Here is a 23,190-nt window from a genome sequence, read left to right as displayed (position 1 = left end):
TCAGGGACTTCCTGGGAAAGTCTGCTTTGGTTGTTCAGGTGTGAACCTCCCCTGAACTCTGATCCAGATCAAACATGTAAACTCTAGTCCACTTGAAAACAAGGGTCTGTTTGATAATGTATTTATGTTAATATCTAGAAAGTACTGTTCAGGGTTGTTTAGTCTAACAACGGTTGGAGTATTGAGATTGGTGTGGTAACTGTAAATAGTATATATAGCATCAACTGGCAGTCAGCTGTTCACTGAGGGAGGTGGTTCTTTAGACCCAGGGCAGTGGTTCTTTAGACCCAGGGTAGTGGTTCTTTAGACCCAGGGCAGTGGTTCTTTAGACCTAGGGCAGTGGTTCTTTTGACCCAGGGCAGTGGTTCTTTAGACCCAGGGCAGTGGTTCTTTTGGCCCAGGGCAGTGGTTCTTTAGACCCAGGGCAGTGGTTCTTTTGACCAAGGGCAGTGGTTCTATAGACCTAGGGCAGTGGTTCTTTTGACCCAGGGCAGTGGTTCTTTAGACCTAGGGCAGTGGTTCTTTAGACCCAGGGCAGTGGTTCTTTTGACCCAGGGCAGTGGCTCTTTAGACCCAGGGCAGTGGTTCTTTAGAAAACGTCAGACAGGAAGCAGGTCGATCCCCATGGTGTCTGTTCACCTCGAGTTTCAGGACAAACAGGCTCTCAGAGCGGGTACCTGCGGGCATAAGCGTAGGAACCGGGGGGGATGGGGGGGAAGTTTCCTCCCCAATATTGGAGACTTGTGCATTTGTCCCCCCTAATAATCATACCGCGGAGTCGAAAAATATTTGACGTTGACATTTTTAACTCGCGTTTATTTTGACGGTGCAGCACAGCGACTTGTCAAAGCCCAGCCCCCCCCGAGCAGCTCTGAGTGTTTTGGGAGGAGACAGCAGCAGTGGACAGCGGGATTTTTAATGACAGGACTTCCTCTGAATGAGGCAAAACGGTCTGTAGAGAACGCTGCAAAGAATGTGGCTCATTTTTTACATCATGATGTTGGTTTACATTCATATTTAGGAAGCAAATCTGTTGAATGAAGTCGTCTTAATCCCGGGACGATCATTGGTCCTTAATTTAACTGCTGACTGTGTCAGTGTTCCTGAGTATCATCAACACCGGACTAAATAGTTTGTCATCTTATTTCAGTACAACGCCACAGAAGAAAAGGATGAAACTGCAACAAGAGTTGTTGTTGTTGTTTTTTAAGGGTAATGTCAGTGTGAGTAAAGTTATACTACACAAGGAGAACAACCGAATCACACCAACATTTATCAACATGTACGACTTTATATTAGATATTATGGGTAAAATGTCTCATCAGGAGAATGATAGAACTTAGAGCAGTGAAGCAGGTGAAGCAATGGAATGTGGAGAGACTGAGGAAGCTCAGTTCAGGTCTTAAATTGATTAATGAAATGTGGATTAGCACCTAATACCTTTGAAACAAACTATTTTATGATGAGATGAACTGTAATCCATCCAGGGAAGAGACAGGAGAGGAGGTGGAGCTTCAGGGTGTGAGGTAAGGTTTAAAAACCAGATTATTGATTAGAATAGATCCAGAAAAAATAATAGGTGACGACTGATGTCAAGTTGATTTATATTTAAAGATACATTTTCAATAATTATTTCATTATTTCAGAGTACTATAAAGATTTAGGTTAGGTTTTGATTAGCTGATCAGCAGCATTACTCCACCAGTCTTCTGAACATCGATATGGTGAGATGCTCCATCATGACCAATGAGTGATTCTTTTTTCCAGTTTAGTTTTGTCTGAAGACATTCTGTATGTTCAGTAGCAGGACGGAGACAGGAGGGGGAGAGGACGGCACAGGGCTGGAGGGGAGGTCTTAAAATAAAGTAGGGAAATATTTCCCTGTAAAGGTTAAGCCATGCTGTAAACAGAGTTAACATTGTATGAGCCGATATACTACATCTACATATCAGTTGTTAAAAGACTTTATTCTGTAGGACAAACCCTTTAACACTGACTTGTTTGTAGCTTTAGTAAGTGAAATGCTGTGACATTGCTATATGTAATGTTGTCTGTTGTAAATACATGAATGCCATGCAGGGACATGAAGGGCTGGAGGCAGTGAATCAAAGTGATGGAGGGACAGGAGCAGAGCAACAGGTAAGAGAGAAGAACATAGAACAGCTGATGTTTTAGAAAAGTTCACTAAAAAGTTACAAATTTGAGTTAAAATCTATTCTACTTTTTTGGAGCCTTATTGGACAAGAAGTCTAGATGTGAACAATTTATGGCTGCAGATGACAGGAGGAAAAAACATTTAGGGTACGTTCGAATTGACTCTCCTATCTCCTGAACCCTGGGCTCAACCTTCACCCCGGAAGTGTTTTGTGTGGCGGCCATGATAAGGACGGTCCGAATTCTCAATAAGCAAAGGAAAGGAGGCTCAATGCTTCCTTTAGAACCTCCTTCAGCCTAGGAAACATTGATGCTTCCTTTAGAACCTCCTTTAGCCTAGAAAACACTGATGCTTCCTTTAGAACCTCCTTTAGCCTAGGAAACACTGATGCTTCCTTTAGAACCTCCTTCAGCCTAGGAAACACTGATGCTTCCTTTAGAACCTCCTTTAGCCTAGGAAACACTGATGCTTCCTTTAGAACCTCCTTTAGCCTAGGAAACACTGATGCTTCCTTTAGAACCTCCTTCAGCCTAGGAAACACTGATGCTTCCTTTAGAACCTCCTTTAGCCTAGGAAACACTGATGCTTCCTTTAGAACCTCCTTTAGCCTAGGAAACACTGATGCTTCCTTTAGAACCTCCTTCAGCCTAGGAAACACTGATGCTTCCTTTAGAACCTCCTTCAGCCTAGGAAACACTGATGCTTCCTTTAGAACCTCCTTTAGCCTAGGAAACACTGATGCTTCCTTTAGAACCTCCTTTAGCCTAGGAAACACTGATGCTTCCTTTACCAAAGGAGACCAGATCATGCTGCCCCACAATTCCTTGCGGCGACAACATTTAAAGGAACCCGCTCATCGGAGCGTTCAGGGAAACTCAGGATGACTGAATAGGGAGCAGATCATGTAAGTTACCAACGCAATAATCTGCCTTGAACAACTTTAAATCATCTAGAACCCAGATCCCAACTAGGAAGGTTCTGGATGTTGTAGAACCAACACAGTAAAGTCCAGTTTTTATACAGCCTATTATCAGTTTGACTGGTTCTTTATTCACCTGGTTCTTTACCTTCAGTTCCTCTTTTCCTTTGATTTACATTCAAACCTTGTGATATTTGAGTTTATATCAGTGGTTAGAGCCTCAGGGGAATATGGTAGAAATGTGTTTTATGTAGTCCATCTGCAGTTTTTTCACCACGGCAGACGTCATTAACCTGCCTCGGGAAAAGGACGTAGATCATGGAAGTTACCAAAGTAATAATCTTTGAGTTTATATCAGCGGTTATTTCAGAAACTTGTAGTTCTTTCCCCACCACGGCAGACGTCACTAACTTGCGCCGCCGTCGCATTATTATGACGTCACTAAGTGAAAGTGCGGTCCGACTACCACACCATCGTGATCGCCTTTCACAAACTCCTTTAGGAAGCCTCCTAACACCTTTCCTTAACCCCGTGACGTCATCCAGTTAAGGTAAAGTCGATAGATAAGGAGACAGGAGGGACAATTCGGACGTACCTAGGCTCAGGTCAGTGTTTTTCAACCTTTTGTGTGTCGGTTCATGTTTGACACTGAAGAAATCCTCTGACATGCAGAATATTAAATACTAGGCTGTTAAGTGCAGGAGCAGACTGAGTGTCAGTGAGGCACGAAGCTTGTCTATTAGAAGTAAGAGGTATCACTTTGATTTATTTTTGATGGCCAGACCTTTGCACTGAACCATATAATATTGGAAGAGAACAAATCTTGTTTATTTATTAGACTTTATTTTCATTGTCCAAATTTGCTGTATTGAGTTTCAAACTGAGTCGGTCTATTATACTATCTATTGTTTTACTTAGGGTTTTAGTAAGAGGCACAACATTAAGAAGTATAATTAGATAATGTTAAAACTTAATCATCTGATATTCAAGAGTGAATAACTTTTGTCACATTATTCGTCTTATTTTTACAAGTCAGAAAGTTGTTACTGAAAGAACCAGTTCAATTGCCAGACAACCTCAGTAAATGCATTTTTTATCAAAAACAAATGGATTTTCACCAATATAAACATATTAAAACATGCACCTGTGTGTGCTACTAAATTTGTCTTTGTGCTTCTGAAATATTTATCTTGCTAATAAGTGTACAGTCCTGTGATGACAGAATCATTATGCTTTAAGCCTCAAGCCATTTTGTTGTGGAGAAAGAGGGAGAAGCAGTTTTTCTGAGTGGTTTGCGATGTCGTTCATTTTTGACATTTCTGCTTAAACTATTTACGGCTCTGTCAGGTTTCCAACATGTGTCCCCCCCAATGTTAAACTCATTCCTACGCCCTTGCCTGCGGGTGTTCTGGCTGGAGCACGGGCACTTCTTGTCACAGCGCAGGCCGTAGAGTCCATCAGGACACAGCCGGACGCCACACGAGTCGCCGCTGAAGCCCGGCTCACACACACACTCGCCGCTGGTGTGTGAACACTGGCTGTTGTTCTGACAGCGACACGTCTTCCTGCAGCCAAGCCCGTAGGACCCGACTGGACACTGGTCCTGACACCTGCACACACACACACACACACACACACACACACACACACACACACACACACACACACACACACACACACACACACACACACACACACACACACACACAAAATATTTACACTACATATAAAGTAGTAACTTATTACTGTAATCAAGTACTAAATCTGTTGAACTTGCACCACATGGAAGTAATTAGGTCAAGGACAGGCCTCTCACCGCTCTCCGGTGTATCCGGCGCTACACACACACCGGCCGCTGGACGACACACACAAGCCACCATTATGACACTGACACTCCTGGGAACAGTCTGGTCCAAACCTCTCGTCAGGACAGGGCTGCCCACACACCGAGCCCTGCACACACACACACACACACACACACACACACACACACACACACACACACACACACACACACACACACACACACACACACACACACACACACACACACACACACACACATTTTTACACACTGTACACACGACGGTCAGCGGACAATGTCAGTGTCTCTGTACCGTCCATCCTGCAGGACAGGAACAGGCTCCAGTCACGTGGTGACAAACTCCTCCGTTCTGACATGGACATCGCTCCCCACACTGCTGCCCATGTTTACCTGGAGGACAGGAGGCTTCACAGCTGGAGGAGGAGAGGGGGAGGAGGAGGAGGAGGAGGAGGAGGAGGAGGAGGAGGAGGAGGAGTAGAGGACGAGAAGGAGGAGGAAGAGGGGAGGAGAAGGAGGAGAGTATGAGGAAGAGGAGGAGGAGGAGGAGAGTATGAAGAGGAGGAGGAGAGGACGAGGAGGAGGAGGAGGAAAAGAGAATTAGAGTGTTTATCTCCTCATGATTTTTGGAACAGGAACTTCCTGAAGAAGGTAAAACTTCACCATTTAAATGACAAGAGCCAATCATATTGAAGAGATTTAAAAAAATAAATTAGGTCACCAGCATAAGAAAAGACAGTTGTTGTGGTAGAAAAAAGAAAAAAGATATTATTTCTAGCAAATTTCCCAGTAGTCAAAACTAATGTGAAGAGGAAACAGACTCTTACAAAGCTCCAGTGTATCCCGGCGAGCACTTGCATTCTCCGGTCACATGGTGGCAGTCAGCTCCATTCTGGCACTGGCACGTCTGCTGGCAGCTGGTTCCGTAGGCGCCGGGTTCACAGCGAGCCTCGCAGCGCCAGCCTCGGTACCCCGGGTTGCAGACACAGGCCCCGGTGATCGGGTTACACAGGGCCCCATTCTGGCACTGGCATCGGTTACTGCAGTGTGGACCCCAGTGGGCGCTGTCGCAAGCTGAGGGAACATCAGGACGTTAACACCAACGTCAACGTCAACATCAACGTCAACGTCATCATCATCAACATCATCATCATCATCATCATCAACACCAACACCAACATCAATGTCAACATCATCATCATCATCATCATCAACACCAACACCATCATCAACACCAACACCAACATCAATGTCAACGTCAACATCATCATCATCAACATCATCATCATCATCATCAACACCAACATCAATGTCAACATCATCATCATCAATACCAACACCATCATCAACACCAACACCAACATCAACATCAACGTCAACATTAGCATCAACGTCAACATCATCATCAACGTCAACATTAGCATCAACGTCAACATCATCATCAACGTCAACTTCAACATCAACATCAACGTCAACATCAACATCAACATCATCGTCAACGTCAACATCAACATCATCGTCAACGTCATCATCAACACCAACGTCAACATTAGCATCAACATCAACGTCAACATCATCGTCAACGTCAACATCAACATCATCATCAACGTCAACATCATCGTCAACGTCAACATCAGCATCAACATTATCATCAACGTCAACTTCAACATCAACATCAACGTCAACATTATCATCAACGTCAACATCATCGTCAACGTCAACATCAGCATCAACATTATCATCAACGTCAACTTCAACATCAACATCAACGTCAACATTATCGTCAACGTCAACATCATCGTCAACGTCAACATTAGCATCAACATCAACGTCAATATCATCGTCAACATCAACGTCAACATCATCGTCAACGTCATCATCAACACCAACGTCAACATTAGCATCAACATCAACGTCAACATCATCGTCAACGTCAACATCAACATCATCGTCAACGTCATCATCAACACCAACGTCAACATTAGCATCAACATTATCATCAACATCAACTTCAACATCAACATCAACGTCAACATCATCGTCAACGTCATCATCAACACCAACGTCAACATTAGCATCAACATCAACGTCAACATCATCGTCAACGTCAACATCAACATCATCGTCAACGTCATCATCAACACCAACGTCAACATTAGCATCAACATTATCATCAACATCAACTTCAACATCAACATCAACGTCAACATTATCGTCAACGTCAACATCATCGTCAACGTCAACATTAGCATCAACATCAACGTCAACATCATCGTCAACGTCAACATCAACATCATCGTCGACGTCATCATCAACACCAACGTCAACATTAGCATCAACATTATCATCAACGTCAACTTCAACATCAACATCAACGTCAACATCATCGTCAACGTCATCATCAACACCAACGTCAACATTAGCATCAACATCAACGTCAACATCATCGTCAACGTCAACATCAACATCATCGTCAACGTCATCATCAACACCAACGTCAACATTAGCATCAACATTATCATCAACGTCAACTTCAACATCAACGTCAACATTATCGTCAACGTCAACATCATCGTCAACGTCAACATCATCGTCAACGTCAACGTCAACATCAGCATCAACGTCAACATCATCGTCAACGTCAACATCATCGTCAACGTCAACATCAGCATCAACATCAACATCAACAGCAACGTCAACGTCAGCAGCAACGTCAGCAGCAACGTCAACATCAACATCAACATCAATGTCGTCAGGATGTCAACGGCACTGTGATCGCTCAATTTCACTTTATTCCAGCAGAAGGTTTCAGGCAGAGCTTCCTAACTGCTCTTCTTTCAGTTTACATTTTACATCCAGTTGCTTTGAGGCTCCCCTGCTGGCTCAGTTGGTAGGGCATGAGACTCTCAATCTCAAGGTAGAGGGTTCATGTCCCACATCGGGTGCCACCTTCCTGTGGGCTCAGCACCTGCCGGAAAGGTTCTTAATCGGTGCAATGTAACCAGAGTTAATGCTGAAGTTAATCCGAGAAAACCAGAGTCATAGTATCCTCCTCAGCTCCACAGATAGACCCCAGGTGTCCCAGGTGGACAAGACAGACCACCTGGGACATTCAACATGGAGGACTCATGAGCGTGTGAGAACAATGAGAAGGTCTCCGTTGGATTCAGAACGACTGCAGCAGAGTGAAGCTGAACCGAGAACTAAATGTTAGTAAACTGAAGAGTCTGAAGACCTCGACATCCTGGTGAAACGCTGGTTAGTCAATGAAACAATCGATTCTCTCACAACGTGGCGTCCAGGTGACACAGATCTCAAACACATGGAGATCAGCTTCTTCTCCATCAGACACATGGACACAGGTGGAACCGTCCACACGCTGCAGCCCGAAACCCCGTCGTTAAAACTTCAGGAATTATTGACTCAATGTTCCTTCAGTCTCCCAGAAGAACAAGAAGAAAGCTCGGCTGTGACGTCAGCCAGCTGACAAAAAAATTATTAAGGGCCACGCCCCTAATCGTAAGACACGCCCCACTCACCACCGGCCACGCCCACTTGGAGCAGGCACACTTCTGTGAAGCTGTGTTTTAACTTTGCAACAGCACAGCTTATTTCCGACTCCAAATGTTTTCAGAAACACATTTCGCTGGACTGTTTCCGTATTGAAAGAGAAAGGTTGTGTTGGAGCCGCCGGGTTGATCCGGTTTTAATGATTTTAACTGCAGGAGCTGACAACTTTGAGTGATGCGTTCAGGGGCATCATGTAACTCCGAACCGTGCTACATGCTCCTTGCTGACAAGCTTCAGGGCTCACACAGTAGCGAGGCTACATGCTAACGAGCTTCAGAGCTCACACAGTAGCGAGGCTACATGCTCCATGCTAACAAGCTTTGGGGCTCACACAGTAGTAAGGCTACATCCTACATGCTAATGAGCTTTGGGGCTTACACAGTGGCAAGGCGAAATGCTACATTGTAACAAGCTTCGGGGCTCACACAGTAGCAAGGCTATATGCTACATGCTAATGAGTTTCGGCGCTCACACACACACACAGTAGCGAGGCTACATGCTAATGAGTTTCAGGGCTCACACATTGGCGAGGCTACATGCTCCATCTTAACAAGCTTCAGGGCTCACAGGGCAAGGCTACATGCTACATGCTAACAAGCTCCAGGGTTCACACAGTTGCGGGGCTACATGCTACATGTAGCCTCGGACGAAGCTGGCCGGATTAAATGACTTCATTTTGTTCAGCAGGACTGTGGAGTGCTGAACTGCCCTCGCTTTATCACTTCAAGGTTCAACAGTTCACCCGTGTGTGTGTGTGTGTGTGTGTGTTTGTGCTGATTGAAATAAAAATCACAAGCTGTGCTTCAGGATGAAGACCCTCCTTTTTACTGTGAAAAAAGGAACCATGATGATCTGCGTGACGCCCCATGCTGCTGCTAGATCGCTGCAGGCCGTCACTCTGGGAAATGTTCACACTCCTGGAAACGTCCACCACACAAAGAACCTCATTCATGGTTTCACAGAATGACAGGATGAACACAAACAGCCAAACTGTGTTTCTGCAAACTGAAAACCACAGAAGTTGAGAAACGGTCAGAGAGCCGCTGAAGGAGTGGGGAGCAGAGATGAATGAGCTTCCGTTGCCTCAGACCCGAGAACAGTTACCTAGAAAAAGTTACTCCTTTAAAAGTAACTTAGTTAATTTGCTAATTACTTGCTTTTAAAAGTAACTAAATTGGATTACAAGTTACTTTCAGCAGCTGCCGGCAACACAAGGAAATAAGGGCGGGGCTTCCTACCAATATATGTTATTACTGAGGAATACAAAACTAGAGTAACATCTCTGCAGTTGTTATTGATCAATGTTAAGGTTTATAAGAATTTAAGGATTTTACAGATAATATACAGTATATTAGATATGTGTCCTTTTTTCTTTTTTTTTAAACGATTTCTATCTTTCAGTCATTTTCTGTTTTTCTGTTTGTTTTGGGTTATCATGCTAATCCTAATCCCATTCATAACGTTTCAGCAGATTACGACACTTTTCTTTTTGAAGATTTAAATATAATTAGCTACATATTATTGAGTGACAGCTTCATGGAGCCTTTACAGAGTCACTATAGAGTCACTAGAGTCACAACAGATTTACTACAGAGTCAGTAGCGTATTTACAGCAGGGTTGGGCAAACTACGGCCCGCGGGGCCACATCCGGCCCTTTAGTCTTTTTAATCCGGCCCGCCCAGGATTGGCACAGAATTGCCCAAATCGAATCATCCTAATAATGAGAGCACCCATTGGACATTGTCCTGTAATGCCCGGCGCGCCACCAGGGGGAGCGTAAGGTGCATGAACCGACAGCATCTTGTGGATACCAGGCAGAGGCTCCACCAGGCGCTGCCTCCAGAATGTAAACAAAGATGATGGAGGGTGGCTAAGCTAAGCTAAGCTAAACTAAAGCTAATGCCGCTCCATCCTCACTAATGTGTGTCTGTAGTGAATAAAGTGGACGAGGTTCGACTCCACATCACTCACCATCAGATGCCGTTGTCTCAGAAGCTGTTATTTGTCATATTTACAGATATAGATGTTTATACTGAACAATGAACAGCTTACTTTGTTGGTCCCCGAAAGAGGTTTCCTCATCTATAATTAGATAAAAGATGGATCAAACCATCAAGATCTAACTATCAGGATCAAACTATCAAACCCTTTACCCTTTAACCTTTATTTCGAGAGACACATGATTATCTGGTCTGTAATGAGGTTTGGGTCAGTCTTCTGGTCCAGTCCTGGTCTGGCTCTGGTCCAGTTCTGGTTCAGCCCTGGTCTGGCTCTGGTCCAGCTGGTAACCGAACAGCATAAAAGGGCCTACTTCCATCACAATTTAAAAGAAAACGTAAACTGGGGTGAAACATAAAGTACTTTAGAAAAGAATGTTGCCACCAGAAGTTCAGGATCGTTACGTTACGGAACGGAACGGAATGCACACCAACGTGAGCCCTGAACTGTATGAATGAATCGCGTCTGATGCTCCATTGTAGGACTAAGGGTTTGATCTACTGTCACTGAAGAACAGCAACCCCTAGTGGATAATGTGGGAACTGCAGTTATAACTTTCACAGCGCTGACAGACGGTGTCATTGTAGTTGTTTCCTGCTGTTTCAGTTAAATGTCTTCACTTTGAGGACTGAAGTCATTCAGTTGTTCAGTCAGTCAGTCAGTCAGTCAGTCAGTCAGTCAGTCAGTCAGTCAGTCGTTCAGTCAGTCGTTCAGTCAGTCAGTCAGTCAGTCAGTCAGTCAGTCGGTCGTTCAGTTAGTTGTTCAGACAGTCGTTCAGTCGGTCAATCAATCAGTCAGTCAGTCGGTCAGTCAGTCGTTTAGTTAGTCGTTCAGTCAATCAGTCCTTGGACAGTGTTGCCTCCTCAGCAGCTCCAGGTCCCATTAAACAGGTTCCAGTGGAGGAAACAGGCTCGGTTCTCTTGGTGGGTCATGTTCATATAAAACTGGGACAAAAATCAGTGAATTGACTTAAGTAGAGCTTTGACCTCTGAACACTAGTGGTTGAGATTGATTCTTTTTGTGTCTTACAGTAGAATCTTCTGTTTGTTGGTTTGAGGTTCAGCTCCTCTGCTGCCTTGCCAACCTGTTGGTGACGTGCTCGGCATGCAGAGACCCGCCTCTCCCCACGCCGGGGCTGTTACCAGGCTGCTTTTATTCCCGCTGCATTAGCATGCTCTTCTCTGCCCGGGCCAGTCCTGTCCCCGGGCGGTCTGGTCCCGTGGAGGGGGGGGGGGGGGGGGGTTGGGGGGACGGCCCCGTGGGGGGTTCGAGGGGGATTAGAGATACTAGGATGCACATGTAAACCCTGCTTGTGTTCTGGTCTGCTGTCTCAGTAGCTTTTTGAAACCTGACCTAGATTAAAGAAAAGCCAAGGCGCAGGAGCTCGGGGCTCCTGCTCCACTTCCCTGAGAACGCTTTGTTCCTTTTCAGACGGCCGACAACAAAAGCTGCTGTGCGGAGCCAGGCTGTCACCAGGATCCCTCACCGGGTTGGGTCACCGGGCTCAGTCACAGAGCTCAGTCACTCGGCTCAGTCACCAGGTTGGGTCACCAGTCTAAGTCACCGGGCTCGGTCACCGGGCTCAGTCACTAGGTTGGGTAAGGCTAAGTCACCGGGTGGGGTCACCGGACTCAGTCACCAGGCTCAGTCAACGGGCTCAGTCACTGGGTTGGGTCGCCAGGCAAAGTCACCGGGCTCGGTCACCGGGCTCAGTCACTGGGTTGGGTCACCAGGCTAAGTCACCGGGCTCAGTCACCGGGCTCAGTCACTGGGTTGGGTCACCAGACTAAGTCACCGGGCTCAGTCACCAGAGTCAGTCACTGGGTTGGGTCACCAGGCTAAGTCTCCAGGCTCAGTCATCGGGTTGGGTCACGAGGCTAAGTCACCGGGCTCAGTCACCAGGCTAAGTCACCGGACTCAGTCACTGGGTTGGGTCACCAGGCTCAGTCACCAGGCTCAGTTACCAGGCTCAGTCATCGGGTTGGGTCACCAGGCTCAGTCACCGGGCTCAGGCAGGACCTCCAGGTTTACTCTGAGAATGGTGAAAGGGTTTTGTGGTTCGTGTCGTGAAGATGCGAGTCACGGGTTTGAAATTATCACAGATCCAGAGTGAGGATGAAAGTTGACTTCCTGTCTTTTCTCTTGAATGAAGTCAAACACATTCAGAGCTCCTGGATTCAATATCAACCAACAGTTACTCTCTGCTCAGCTCTTTAGGGTTAATAAGCATCTTGTAGGAGCCTAAATGCAGTTCATTGATGTTGGTTAAAAAGGTAAATAACAATTTAAGTTAATCTAAAACAGCAGTAATTTAAGTTAATTGATTTAGAAGGAATTAGGAGGATCATTTACAGGTATTTTCAGTTCAGATGTGCAATATTGTAATAAGTTAATGATTTAAAATATTAGGGGTTAATTTAGGTGGATAAAAATTTACTTTATGTCATATTTGCACTGTTTGGTAATGGGTAAATGTTTGGTGTTTTCAGATAGCTGTGTACCTTTAATTGCTTAATTGATGCTCCCGGGAGGGGGGGGGGGGGGGGGTTGGGGGGTTGGGGGGGGTTACCTGGAACAGTGAGTCAGGCAGTCTGAGAGTGGAGCCACGTGGTTTTTTGACCTCTCCCTCTCTTTCTCTATCCTTCTTTTCTTATCATTAATGATTGTTACCTTGATTTAACGGACTACTTTTATAACTTTGAACACCTTTGTACATCTTTCCTGCCCCTTTTTTTTGTTTCTGAGCCTAAGTAAACTGTTAAACTTTAAGTGGTCCTGTGGATTTTTTTCTATGTGGATAAAGAAGAGGGGAATCAATAGAGCGTCAAGCTAAGGCTTCATTCAGTGGAAAACTACATTTTAGTCAAAAAACCCTGCTCTGCATGGATTACTGGATTTTTGGAACGGCCTGATTGGAAAAGGATGACGGAAGAAAGACTTTGCACGGACATTATGGAGTTTGGGGAAAGAGAAGATATCAAACTGTAAGCTGTATCTTTCCTTGCTTTCACTACTGCTCGTTAATTGAAGCCAGCTCACGGCAGCTCTGCGTGAGCGTCACTTTAAAAAAAAAAAAAAAGAAGGACGTTGTTCGGTTGCACTTCGAAGTGGATCACAGGATTATGGATGAACAAGAGAGTGAGAAATGAGCTGTTAAAATGACTGAGAAGGCTGTCGATGATCACAAGGCTAGACAACTGCGGGCACGCAGGTACACGCTATCCCAACTCACCAGCATGGTAAAACAAATTGAACAACTAATGGAAGACGACGCAAATGCTGACACTGTAAAAAATAAACTGCAGGTTGAATTTAGTCATCTGCATCAGGAATTAGTTGACTTAAAATCTGCTTTGGAAAGACCTATGACTGAAGAGGATTTTTTGGATAATCAGAAGAGTTGGTTTGAGCCTAAAAATCAATCAATGAATGATTTCTTCTGGAAATGTGAAGGATGGATGAAAGAAGTAATGAAACGAGCTGAGCAGGCTGAAGAGTGTGATATTCAAGTGACGCACGCGGATAGTAGGTCTACGTCAGAAAAACAACTACTAAACGTCGAATCAGACCCGGATCAAAGGCAGAAATGGAGCGTGCAGCATTGAGGGCAAAGGCTGCCGCTCTAAAAGAGAAGTTGGCAATAGAAAGGGAAGAAGCAGAGTGGCATGCAGAAAAAAGATGCAGGGAGGCTCAACTGCAATCAGAAGAAAAACGACGTGAGGCAGAGTATGAAGCTGAACAAAAAAGATTAGAAGCCGCAATAAAGGCGGGACAGGAAATGAATGCAATGCAGACTGCTCTTGTTGAGTCAGATGCAAAAATGGAAGTTTTGCAAAAAAATTAAAACACACAGTCAGACAGGAGCAGCATTGGAGCTGATGAACAGGCTAGCGTAAAGGAGGTAAAAATTGCCATTCAACCACCAACACAGTTTTCCTCACCTACACCCAACGTTAAAGCTAATGTTCAGACGGCAGCACCTCAAAGAGTCTTGGTCACGCCGAAAACGGAATTTAATGATGGACCAGCGCCTGTTAGCTTAGCGCCACAAAGAGCCTCATCTGCATCAAAAATGGAAGTCAGTGCTTGATAGTCTATGTCAGGCCATCACTCAGCAAGCCAACCTCACAGAGTACCTTGTGAGAAATCATAAAGCTTCATTACTTCCTGATCTCACCATTCCAACATTCCAACCATTCCACTTGAATATAAATCCTTTATCAGATCTGTTGAACATGGAGTTGAAGGCCGTACCAGTGACAATCGTGATCGCCCACAGTTTTTGCTGCAGTACACAAGTGGCCAACCACACGAGCTGGTTAAGAGCTGCATTCACATGGAACCTTCAGTAGGCTATGCTAAAGCAAAGCAAATGCTAAAGCAATTTTTTGGTGATGACTATCTGATAGCAGAAGCCTATGTAAAGGAGGCTTTGGATTGGCCCATAATCCAGCCAGAAGATGGCGCTGCTCTACAGTCCTTTGCATTATTCCTCACAGGCTGCTCCAACACGATGATGGATATTAGCTACATGGAAGAGTTGGACAACACAGCTAATATAAAGGCATTAGCTAACAAGCTTCCTTACAGGCTCAAAGAAACTTGGAGAAAGTATGCCTGTGACCTCCAAGAACAAACAAAGAAAAGAGCGAAGTTCACGGATTTTGTCAATTTCATCAACAAACAAGTCAAGTATGTATTACACCCACTCTATGGAAACCTGAAAAAAATGAGCACAAGCACAAAAGACCCAGTACGACAGAAACCAAAACTGCAATATGCAGAGACATTCAAGCCTAAGAAAGTATTCACAACAGTAGTTGTTCCCCCCAGAATCGAAAACAAAGTCAAGACAGAAAATGACAAACCAGTACTATCAAAAATTCAACCTGTCTCAGTGGACGCCAACAGCAAGCCTTGTGTTTATTGCAAAGGAGAGCAACACAGCCTCACATCCTGCAGAAAACTCAAGAGCAAGCCACACAAGGAAAAGATCGACTTCTTGAGAAGCCAAGGTTTGTGCTTTGCGTGTTTGAAACATGGTCACATGAGTAGCGGCTGCAGAGAGAAAGTTCAATGTCAGGATTGCTCTGGACTACATCCTAAACTGCTGCACATAAACACTAAAGATTCGCAAGAGGAAGCAGTAAAAGAAAGTTGTGAGCAACAATCTGTATCAAGTGCCCTTGTACAAACGATCGAAACATTTGGCGTCACTGGGGCCGGTAAGGAAGACTGTGTTCTTTCAATCGTTCCGGTGTGTGTCAAGGCACAAAAGGGAACCAAGACCGTGATGACGTATGCTTTCTTGGACCCAGGTAGCTCGGCTACTTTTGCTACAGAGTCACTGATAAACCTACTTAACATGAATGGACGCAATGCGAGCATCTCGTTGCGAACAATGGGAAATGTATCCATTGTGAACACATTGTTCTCAAGGCGTATGGTCCATCGTCCACGTTGTTGGACGACGGACCCGCCTCATGAGGACGAGTTCATCGAACTTCCTGAGGTGTATTCACCAAAAAACATTCCCGTGAGCAAAGATAATATTCCCCGTCAAGAGGATGTTAACAGTTGGCCTCATCTGAAGGAGGTGAAACTTCCCACTATCCAAGCAGAAGTTGGATTGCTCATCGGAGCAAATGCTCCCAAGGCGATGGAGCCACTACAAGTGATCAACAACGTGGACGACGGACCATACGCCTTGAGAACAATATTAGGCTGGACAGTAAACGGACTTCTCAGAGGTGGAATGGAGACAAATAACTCGAAAGAAGTCACTACCAACCGAATCTCAGTAGCCAAGCTAGACGAGCTCTGGCAACTGCAGTTCAAGCAAGACTTTCCTGATGCTGGACAAAACGAAGACATAGAAATGTCTAAGGATGACCACCAGTTTATCAATACGGTGTCTCAATCCGCAAAACTCGTGGATCGTGATTACAGTGTTTGCCTTCCAGTGAGGAACAAGTCATTGCGCATGCTAAACAACAGATCAGTTGCGGAGCAACGTGCATTGAACTTAAGGAAAAGATTCTCGAAAGACGTTAAGTTTCATGCAGAATATGTTGCATTTACGGATGACATTCTCAAGAAAGGCTACGCGGTGAAGCTCGACAGTGCCGAACAGGAGCCTATCGAAGGGCGAATATGGTATCTACCTCACCACGGAGTCAGACATCCAGTCAAGCAAAAGCTATGCATTGTCTTTGACTGCTGAGCAAACTTTGGAGGAACATCATTGAACCAACAGCTCCTACAGGGGCCAGACCTAACAAGCTCTCTGGTGGGCGTCCTCATGAGGTTCCGACAAGAGGCCGTGGCAGTTATGGCCGACGTAGAGGCCATGTTCCACCAGGTCAGAGTCACAGACCTCCTCAGGTTTCTTTGGTGGCCTGATGGGAACTACGAGCAGGAGCTTGTTGAGCACAAGATGTTGGTCCACATCTTTGGTGCAACATCTTCGCCCAGTGTTGCTACCTTTGCACTTCAGAAATGTGCAACAGATTTTGTGAAGGAATTTGGTGAAGAAGCTGCCAAGACAGTTAAGAAAAATTTCTACGTAGACGACTGTCTTAAGTCAACTACGGATGAAGACACAGCAGGGTGGATTTCGGCTAACAATGTGGTCGAGCGGCGGATTAACCGTCTTGCTGGTGTGGATGGCCCCTTAGAGACCGGATCAAACCTCCTGGAAAACATCATGCAATTACACCAGCTGCTGGCTTGGGGGCGCTGTCGCCTGAAACAAACACTGACCAGAGTGGAAGTGAAGAAGAAACATGTCCGGACTAAAAGAGGAAGTCCCTCCTCTTAAGCCTGTGGTGGCGAGGATACTTAGCTTGTGGCTAATGGGTCGCCACAAACACCCGCGATATATAGTCTTCAGACCAGATATCAATGAGAGTCTTCCTCACTACTTGTTCCTCACTACTTGTTTCTCTCTGCTTCCTCCTCACTATTTCTTCTTCTCTACTTCTAACTACATGCCAGTTATTTTCTCTCATCCGTCAGCAGGACGACACACTGCTGCTGTGATGAAGATGAAGTGATGAAGATGTTAGATTCACTTCTTTATGTTGTTTATATGTAGATATCATTGAAGAAATATGCTTTAATGGGTTCATTATATCTCGTATATTGTATATTGTGATGATGGAATCAAGAAGTTCTACCTCCCGAAACGCTGGAAGATGAATTGAAGTGATCATGTTTCATTTTAAAATGAAGGGATGAGATTCAATAATTTGAACTTGTTCCTGATGAATCTCTGGACTTCGTGTCCCTTTCATTTGCTCATCTTTTGTTAAAAACAAGTGAAAATATTGGGCGCTTGAGCAAAGTCCCCTGAAACCTCAAGCGTTCTCCATGAAGAAGGCGGTGAGATGTTGCGTTGTTGAATTAAAGCGTTGAATGTTGTACAGATGTATGTATTTTTCCCACCGCGGAGCTGGAAGTCTCCTGAGCGTCTTGTGTTGTTATCATGTGACCTAAATCACAAGCTCCACCGCTCGAGGTCGTTTCCTACCGCAGCATCTGCTGTTATTCCTGCTCCCCTAAACATGGCCCCACGCTACATCCTGCCCCGCACTATTTCCTGCCCCATACTACTTTCCGCCCCACTGTACTTCCCGTCCTGCTCTACTTCCTGCCTCACTCTACTTCCTGCTCTGCTCCACTTCCTGCCCTACTCTACTTCCAGTCCTGCTCTACTTCCTGCCCTGCTCTACTTCCTGCCCCGCTCTACTTCCTGTCCCACTTCACTTCCTGCCCCACTCTACTTCCTTCTCTGCTCTACTTCCTTCTCTGCTCTACTTCCTGCCTCACTCTACTTCCTGTCCTGCTCTACTTCCTGCCCTGCTCTACTTCCTGCCCCACTCTACTTCCTGTCCCACTTCACTTCCTGCCCCACTCTACTTCCTTCTCTGCTCTACTTCCTGCCCCAATCTACTTCCTGCCCCACTCTACTTCCTGTCCTGCTCTACTTCCTGCCCCGCTCTACTTCCTGTCCCACTTCACTTCCTGCCCCACTCTACTTCCTTCTCTGCTCTACTTCCTTCCCCACTCTACTTCCTGCTCTGCTCTACTTCCTGCCCCACTCTACTTCCTGCTCTGCTCTACTTCCTTGTCTACTCTACTTCTTGCCTTGTTCTACATCCTGTCCTGCTCTACTTCCTGTCCTTCGTCCTGAAACTGATCCTCAGATGTATTGTCTGGTTCTGCACTGGTCGAGGGAACTGAACCTTGATGGATGATCTGCAGAGTCTCACATAATCTAATTTATGAAGACATTTATTCACACTGCGTGTCATTTCCATGACTCTTATTGAATGTCAACAAGCTTGCTTTATTAAGTTTTTCAGAAAAAAACATTTTCAAGGAAACTTATAAAAACATTTGAGTGATTCAGTTTCCTTTTGACTGTCCGTCACTGTTCTGAGATTTTTGTCTCTGTGTGTGTGCGTGTGTGTGTGTGTGTGTGTGTGTGTGTGTGTGTGTGTGTGTGTGTGTGTGTGTGTGTGTGTGTGTGTGTGTGTGTGTGTGTGTGTGTGTGTGTGTGTGTGTGTGTGTGTGTGTGTGTGTGTGTGTGTGTGTGTGTGTGTGTTGGGGCCCAGACACAACAATAAGCTTCTTTATGACAGATTGAAACTGAAGACACCCTGCGGCTCCTCATGCACACCACCGTTCAGCGGCTCTTCAGCATGAAAACAAAATAACCTCCAACACTGTGAGCGACTGGTTCTGTTCGGTTACTCCACCTGGGCCGCTCGCGTTTCCTGCAGGCTACTGACGCCCCAAACAAAATCAAGCTTCAGAAATCCTAATCATGAATGTTGACAAGCCGAAGCTCACTGAAGTCTAAACTGTCTGAAGTCTAAACTGTCTGAAGTCTAAACTGTCTGAAGTCTAAACCATCTGAAACCATCTGAAGTCTAAACCATCTGAAGTCTAAACCATCTGAAGTCTAAACCATCTGAAACCATCTGAAGTCTAAACCATCTGAGACCGTCTGAAGTCTAAACCATCTGAGACCATCTGAAGTCTAAACCGTCTGAAGTCTAAACCATCTGAAACCGTCTGAAATCTAAACCATCTGAAGTCTAAACCGTCTGAAGTCTAAACCGTCTGAAACCATCTGAAGTCTAAACCCTCTGAAGTCTAAACCATCTGAAACCATCTGAAGTCTAAACCATCTGAAACCATCTGAAGTCTAAACCGTCTGAAACCATCTGAAGTCTAAACCCTCTGAAGTCTAAACCATCTGAAGTCTAAACCGTCTGAAACCATCTGAAACCATCTGAAGTCTAAACCATCTGAAACCATCTGAAGTCTAAACCCTCTGAAGTCTAAACCCTCTGAAGTCTAAACCATCTGAAACCATCTTAAGTCTAAACCCTCAGAAGTCTAAACCATCTGAAACCATCTGAAGTCTAAACCATCTGAAACCATCTTAAGTCTAAACCATCTGAAACCATCTGAAGTCTAAACCATCTGAAACCATCTGAAGTCTAAACCATCTGAAACCATCTGAAGTCTAAACCATCTGAAACCATCTGAAGTCTAAACCATCTGAAACCATCTTAAGTCTAAACCCTCTGAAGTCTAAACCATCTGAAACCATCTTAAGTCTAAACCCTCTGAAGTCTAAACCATCTGAAACCATCTTAAGTCTAAACCCTCAGAAGTCTAAACCATCTGAAACCATCTGAAGTCTAAACCATCTGAAACCATCTGAAGTCTAAACCCTCTGAAGTCTAAACCATCTGAAACCATCTGAAGTCTAAACCCTCTGAAGTCTAAATCATCTGAAACCATCTGAAGTCTAAACCCTCTGAAGTCTAAACCATCTGAAACCATCTGAAGTCTAAACCATCTGAAGTCTAAACCATCTGAAACCATCTGAAGTCTAAACCCTCTGAAGTCTAAACCATCTCAGTCTGAAGTCTGAATATCGATGAATGGATGAGTGAATAAAAACTGCATGGTAATGAACGAACGAACGAACGAACGAACGAACGAACGAACGAACGAACGAACGAACGAACGAACGAACGAACGAACGAACGAACGAACGAACGAACGAACGAACGAACGACTGCATGATGATAATAAATAAATAAATGAATGAATGAATGAATGAATAGCATCCCCTCTGTAAGGAGAGTGTGTACGTTGGTTTAATGAAACAAGGCGAGACGTGGCAGCAGTGATTCTCTGCTCGGGTCAGTGAGGGAAGCTGTTGCTCTGCAAACACAATCACCTTCAGATCTCAACAATCACCTGATCAAATAAGATCATTGATCAAAATCAAAGATGTTTCATCAATAACAACAGATCAGAGCTGAACTTTGTTCCACTGGAGGAGAAAGACGTGTTTTGTTCAGCAGAGCTGAAACAGAGACATGGGGGTTTCACAGACAGCAGCAGCTGGAGGACTTACCACTGGAGCAGTTGTAGCCCCCCCAGCCCGGCTGACACTGGCAGGTGTTGGGGGCGACACAGCGGCCATGGATGCAGCTCTCCACACAGTGAGCTGGAAGGGGGAGGAGCCAGAGGGGGAGGAGCCAGAGGACAGGCAAGGTTCAGTGAAAACTCAGGTGACTCAAGTGATCTAAATAATGCCTACAATACTTTTATGTCAACATTTACTAGCCTATATGAAAAAAATTGCAAAATAACCCAAATTGGTTCTGGTGGAAAGGAAAAGTCTCAAAGAAAACCATGGAGGACCAATTGGGTTGAAAAGTGCTTGTAAGAAAGAAAATTCTCTTTATAGGTTGTTTCTCAAACTGAGAACCAAAGATACAGAGGTTAGGTATAAAATATATAAAAACAAACTTCTATCAATTATAAGAAGGCAAAAAAAGGATTACTACACCAAGTTATTAGATAAAAGTAAAAATAGTACAAAAAACACATGGGGTGTAATAAACACAGTCTTGCAAAAAAACAAGACCAAATCAAATTTTCCAAATTATTCTACAAAGAACAACACCGACATTTTTGGAAAAGAGGAAATTGCAAATTAATTCAACAACGACTTTGTGAATATTGGTTCGAGTTTATCACAAAATATCCCAAATGGGAACTTAGACGGCAGAATCATACCAGATAATGTAAACAGTATATTTCTTGAGAGTGTGGAAGAGGGTGAAATTTGGACTGTCGCTCATAAATATGCCCCCCCCCCCAAAAAAAAAAAATCTAATGATTATACAGATTTGAATATGACACTGATAAAACAAATCATTGATGTTATTATTGAGCCTTTCAGATATGTATGTAACTTGTCATTTACCTCAGGGGTATTTCCTGATCGCACGAAAATAGCCAAAATTATTCCACTTTTTACAAAAGGAAATAAAAAGGATTTCTCGTACTACAGACCTATATCACTACTTCCACAGTTCTCAAAAATTTTAGAAAAATTGTTTGTGAACAGATTGAATAAACTTCTTGATAAATATAACATTTTAAGTAACAGCCAACATGGTTTTCGCTCTCATCATTCAACTGCAACAGCAATTATGGAACTGGTCTAGGAAATCGCCGATGCCATGGATAAAAAACGTTTTTTTAGTTAGCGTCTTTGTAGATCTTCAAAAAGCATTTGATACACTAGACCATGAGATTTTATGGCATAAATTATATAAATATGGTATAAGAGGTGTAGCACATCAATGGATTACGAGTTATTTAAAAGACAGACATCAGTTTACTGAAATCAACAACATAAGATCCAAAAACTGTAGAGTAGCTTGTGGGGTACCCCAAGGATCAGTCCTAGGACCATTACTGTTTCTACTCTATGTCTATGATATTGTATCTGCTTCTCATTTACTAAAATGCATTTTGTTTGTTGATGATACCACTTTATTTTACTCCGGAGAAAATATAAATCAGGTTCTACAAATTGTAGCGAATGAGTTTCAGGAAATGATGAAATGGTTTAATGCAAACAGACTTTAAACATTAGTAAGACTGAATTTATGATTTTTAATCGTAAAAAAAGAAAGACATCGATGTAACATTGTTTATACAAGGATTAGAGATCAGAAGGACACACGATATTAAGTTTTTAGGCGTCATGATTGATGACCAGTTGACATGGAAATCCCATCTAGAGCATGTTAAAACAAAGGTATCCCAAACTATAGCTGTGTTACACAAGGTCAAAGAATCTCTTGATAAAAGAGCTTTGTTTCTATTGTATAACTCACTGATGGTTCCATATATGACCTATTGCATTGAAGTGTGGGCAAGTGCTTGTAAAACTCACATGGATACACTTTTCCTTTGACAGAAACGCGCCATTCGAGTCATGGAAGTGGATCCAGGGTTTATACAAATCTAATACTTATACAACTAGAAACATTCAAATTTAATGAACTGGTAGAATATAACCTCCTCAAAACTATGTACAAAGCTCACCAAAAAAAATATATTATCAGACAACTTGCAAAACAGTTTCAAAAAGAGAGAAAGTCGATATGAATTAAGAGGAAGTGAAATTTTTTCAAAATCAAAGTTTAGAACGAAACCAAAGGAAAGATGCGTCTCAATCCAAGGAGTCAGTCTATGGAACAATCTTGATTGTCAAATTAAAACTACTAATTCAATTTATATTTTTAAGAAAAGTCTAAAAGCGTTATTACTAAAAAGATACGACAATGCTGTTTAGTGTGAAAATTTGTGTTAAATGTCTGTGAAACAGCTGGTTT

General features: G+C 43.9%; 1 protein-coding gene across 1 annotated transcript in view; it reads right to left on the bottom strand.

The window, feature by feature from the left end:
• megf10 (multiple EGF-like-domains 10) overlaps nt 1-23,190 on the bottom strand; it is a 46,798-nt gene that overhangs the window by 12,710 nt on the left and 10,898 nt on the right. The window contains exons 5-9 of the mRNA XM_080476214.1: nt 20,910-21,002; nt 5,724-5,970; nt 5,192-5,312; nt 4,891-5,027; nt 4,472-4,684 (exon numbers count right to left, since the gene is read on the bottom strand). Of these exons, the coding sequence (XP_080332340.1) occupies nt 4,472-4,684; nt 4,891-5,027; nt 5,192-5,312; nt 5,724-5,970; nt 20,910-21,002 (811 nt within the window). The remainder of the gene's footprint in view (nt 1-4,471; nt 4,685-4,890; nt 5,028-5,191; nt 5,313-5,723; nt 5,971-20,909; nt 21,003-23,190) is intronic.

This window comes from Lipophrys pholis (genome assembly GCF_963383615.2).
Source record: "Lipophrys pholis genome assembly, chromosome: 12".
Classification (NCBI taxonomy): domain Eukaryota; kingdom Metazoa; phylum Chordata; class Actinopteri; order Blenniiformes; family Blenniidae; genus Lipophrys; species Lipophrys pholis.
The sequence above is the reverse complement of the archived record's forward strand: the minus strand, read 5'-3'. Positions and strand labels throughout refer to the sequence as shown.